The sequence below is a fragment of the Antechinus flavipes genome, chromosome 6 (genome assembly GCF_016432865.1).
Source record: "Antechinus flavipes isolate AdamAnt ecotype Samford, QLD, Australia chromosome 6, AdamAnt_v2, whole genome shotgun sequence".
In the NCBI taxonomy this organism is placed as follows: domain Eukaryota; kingdom Metazoa; phylum Chordata; class Mammalia; order Dasyuromorphia; family Dasyuridae; genus Antechinus; species Antechinus flavipes.
Genome location: NC_067403.1, coordinates 246654987 through 246659683, shown reverse-complemented (window position 1 = coordinate 246659683; position 4697 = coordinate 246654987). Strand labels below are relative to the sequence as shown.

At 37.1% G+C, this 4697-nt stretch overlaps 1 protein-coding gene across 1 annotated transcript; it reads right to left on the bottom strand.

Moving 5' to 3' along the window:
• Positions 1–3471: 3471 nt before the first annotated feature.
• On the bottom strand, positions 3472–4413 carry LOC127541598 (putative olfactory receptor 5AK3). The gene has a single exon (XM_051966821.1). The coding sequence runs from the start codon at positions 4411–4413 to the stop codon at positions 3472–3474; it is 942 nt and encodes a 313-aa protein (XP_051822781.1).
• Positions 4414–4697: the final 284 nt, after the last annotated feature.

The following is a 4697-nucleotide window of genomic DNA, read 5'->3' as shown; positions in this document are numbered from 1 at the left end:
AAGTGTCATGTACCAATTGACTAAGAATAAGCAATGGCATACTGGTGGATATAACTCAGAAGTGAGCAAAGCCATAGCAGGCCCTCACTTGGTTTTAGTTTTTGGATATAAAACTGTGTGTTTCATTGCCACCTAGGCAACTAGCTCTATCCACACAAAACTACATTCTCAGCTTGGGGATCAGCTTTTGCAAAGGTTTGCAGAAAGAAGTGGATCACTGAATTCAGGGGTAACAAATAGATAATTTAGAAGGATTCCAAGGGAGAAGCCAAAGTAGAGATATCAGTGAATGCAGAGGAAGGAAGAATTGTTTCCTTTTCCCTTTTGTTATTTCTTTTATCCCAAAGCAAAGGCCTCTTTGTACCCAAGCCAGATGCTGGTAAAATGGGAGAGAATACCCTGCAAGAGCTCATAACAATTTAATAATAGGTTTGCTCCAATAGATAAGCAACATAACTATATTAGGCCAGGAGAAAAGATAAGCTCTGTAATATTCCAGAAAATAAGAGGACAGAGAAAAGGAGGAGGGGTTGTGTGGAGCTGGATTCCTGTCTTTTCCCTGCTTCAATTCTGCCCTCTAGAAGCATATTCTATTTTTTTTCTTATATATTCTGACTCTGGTTCTTAGTTGTGTTATCTCGGATAAGTCACTCCTTCCCTTAAAAAATGGGCACAATGATACTTTTGCTTGCTACCTCATAGTATGGCATGAAAAAAAGCACATCACATTACACAGACCAGTGTAAATTTCTTTTGTCCTGACATGCTTAATAAATCCCTTTTGAAACAGTTCTACTTTTGTAAGACTGAGGTAAAGGGGAAAAATGGGGAATATTAAGATGGGACTGTTAATAGTCTGAGGCACCAATGATGACATTGAGTAGGGGTTTAAGATCAAGCATAGAAGACTTAGTTTTTCTTTTTCTTTTTCTTTTCTTTCTTTTTTTTTAAAGTCTGGACCTGTGATTTTATTAACAGAGGGAATTTGTGTAGAAACTCCAACTACTGAGTCATATGGATAATTTGTTGATATGTTATTCAATTCAGGTGAATTCAATAGATATATTTTTAAAGATTATGCTATACACCAAGCACTATTGGTAGCTATGTATAAAGAAAAACATCAATGAAACAATCTTCTATCTTCAGTAGCTCAAATTTTATTGGAGAGAGTGTGTATAAATTAAGTGTGTAACTGTCACTTGTATGGTTAGCAATGCTGATATAATTTCAAACATTGGGACAAACCTTTGGAGAATTTATTTTTAGAAATGCAGGTTCTGAAACTGAAGATAATTGTAGAGATTTTCTACTTTGGTCTTGGATCATACAAGTAGACTAATTCTAATTATATTACACATTGATTAACATCACTTAGTCAAAGAAATACTTTTAAGATCATACTAGTGCTGAGAAAGTCCTTTAATATTGTTTTTAATGGGTTGATTAGAATTTAACAAACTTTTAATACTTTTTTTCTATTTTCCAAGGCACTATTCTAGGTGCAAGGGCTATAGAACAATTTCTGCCCGCAAGGAGCTTACATTCTATTGGAGGACATAGAATATAGAGACATGAATATAAAATACTTTGAAGAAAATAGGAAAGACAATATTGATAACCCAAGGAGTCAGGAAAGGATTCGTAAGGGAGGTGAGACATGAATTGAGTCTTGTGGGATAAAACTACATTTCATATATTTTAACCAGTATGAATCATCAAAATATTTATTAAGAACTTATGATAAAAGGCACTGTGCTGGGAACTGTGAATGCAAAGACAAACTGAAAACATGGCTCCTGCCCTCAAGAGCCTTTTCTTTTCCTGGGAGAGGGGTATAACCTATAGTCAAACTGATAAATAAAAGTCCATTTGAGGAGAGAGAGCATTAAATATTAGGAAGAAATAGAAGGGGATTCTCAATGAAGGATTTTAAGAGTTCAAGGTGATGAGATCATATAGATGTTTTGTTATCTGACCTTGTATTGGAACTATGTTTTAGGTGAGTCAGGCCTCTTCATTGATTATAGTCCCTTCCAATTTGGTGGATGAGTTAATGAAATCAGGACAGTTCAGGGAACATGAGATAGAACTGCTTGTCTTGGGACTGATGAACAACAAGGTTTTGTAGGAGGAGCCAGAAAACTATGCTGATTTCCAACTATTGCTTTAAAACAATTTTTAAGCTGTTGGGTCAGTTGGCATCTGGGGCTTATGGGCCCAAGAGGCAGAGGGTCACAACGAGAGAGCTCCCTCATTGACATGACATCAAGAGGGACATGGGCTTGCATCTTCCTACATTTGTGTAAGTAGTAGAAAACAATTTTATTTATTTACTTATTTCACTGGGGCTCAAATTTAGGAAGAGACGACCCAGATGGAGTGTTGATTTACTAATGGACTCTTCCTTACTTGAAAAATATCTGGTTAAGCCTGGAGAACATTAACATGGTACCTATTCAATGAAAGCCACGTCCCAAGGCATACAAGGATTGTGATCATTAGGATCTTTATGGTAGCAGTTAGTGCTCATAATGATATGATCATGTTTCCTTTGAAATGCTAAAGAATTATTATTAGCAGTGGCTGCTCAGAGAAAAATAAGCATCAATTTTCCACTTATCATGTTCAGATATCATGTTCAAACCATTTAATGACACTGGTGCAGACCCTGGTTATGAAGAAACCAATGAGATTTGCTTTACTTAATTTTTACTCTCTTGGAAGTTTACAGATAGAGTAAACAAAAATATTAGGTCTAGTCAGACATGACCATTCACCACCATAAAGTGAGTGTGGGAGTAAATGACAGGCCCCTGCTTGGCAGTATCTGAAACCCCGTAGAGATATGAAAGTATCCTTTGTTTCCCAAAAGTTCTGTCAGCGAGTACAAGCTTGGGTCAATTTTACCATTATACTGTGATAAGAGCACTGGTACTGGAATTGGAGTCTAGGGCTTCAAATCTTGACTTTGACCTTACCTGTGTGCCCTTAGGTGAATCATTTAAATTCTCAAGACCTCAGTTTCCTGATTTGTTACAAGAAGAGTGAGCAGAACTAGATAATTTTTTAGCTATCTTTTGATTTTACAACCACATCACTTCATGGTTTGTCAAGTCACAGTTTACTTAGGTACAAAATGAAGATTATAATATTGATACTATCTATTTGTGGTGTTGTGAAAACCTAAGATTACACATATGAAACTGTCTTATTGCAGAAAGAAGGTAAGCCATCATTATTGTCTTTGTCAATTGTGATGATAATTATTAATGATTGATCATAATCATACCAATGAATATTAAATGTTAGAGATGTAAAAGGATTATTCAAGTTGGAAGGGCTTTTCTAACACTCCTATGTGCCATTCCAAATTGCACCATTGATTGGTCATGTCCTGCTTAACTGTAAGAAAGAGAAAGGAGAAAAAGGTCTTTGCTGGGCTGGTCCTGTAAAGCAGGACCTTAAAGTTCAGGGCTTACATATTAAGCAAGTCTTGCTCATCGCTTTCAGGGCCTCTTTGACTTCCTTGTTCCTCAGGCTATAGATTAGGGGATTCAGCATGGGGATGATAATGCCATAAAACATAGAAACAATTTTATCATTCTCCTGGGACTCACTAGAAGAAGGCTGTAAATATATATAAATAAGAGCCGCATAGAAAATGGTGACAGCAGTCAGGTGGGAGGCACAAGTGGAGAAGGCCTTGTGTCTCCCTGAAGCAGAACTCATCCTCAAGATGGCAGCCAGGATATAAACATAGGAGAAGAGTACAACCATCAAAGTGCTTATCAGATTGAAGCCCACACAGACAAGTAATAGCATGATATTGGTTTCAATACTCGAACAGGAAAGGGCCAGGATCGGAGGCACATCACAGAAAAAGTGATTGATGATGTTGGAATTACAGAAGAACAGAGAAAAGGCAAAACCAGTATGGATAGAGGCATTCAGGGATCTTATAAAATAAGACACAGCAACAAGCTGAATGCAAACCTTCTGAGACATGATCACCGGGTAATGTAGGGGGATACAAATAGCCACATAACGGTCTATGGCCATGGCGGCAAGCAGGTAATTATCAGTAGTAGCAAATGTAGCATAAACCAACATCTGAATCAGACATCCGGAGAATGAGATAGACTTGTGGGACACTAGGAAGTTTTGCAGCATTTTGGGAGTGATGGCAGAGGTATAACAGAGATCAACAAAAGCCAGGTGTTGGAGAAAGAAGTACATGGGAGTGTGAAGGTGGGAGTCAATTTTGATGATCAGAATCATACCAACATTGCCCACTATAGAAATGACATAGACAAACAGAAACACAAGGAACAGGACATACTGTAGGTCTTGTCGGATTGTAAAGCCCAGCAGGATGAATTCAGTCACTGCACTGCTGTTTCCCTGGGTCATGACTGTAGCAGATATATTACCTATAGAAGAGATGTACACAGAAAAGTATCAAGAAAAGTGAAGGTGAGCTTGCCATGAGTGAGACTAATGAATATTGAGTTTCTATTCTGATTTTTTTGGTGGTTCATATTTCCCTCCAATATTATATCATTAATTTGGATAAATCACCATCTTATGGGCATTGAACCATACTCCTGTGATTTGACCTGTTAGGTTTTTATATTGACAAATACTGAACCACAATGATAATGATTCAACAATAATATTTATAATCATAAGAATAA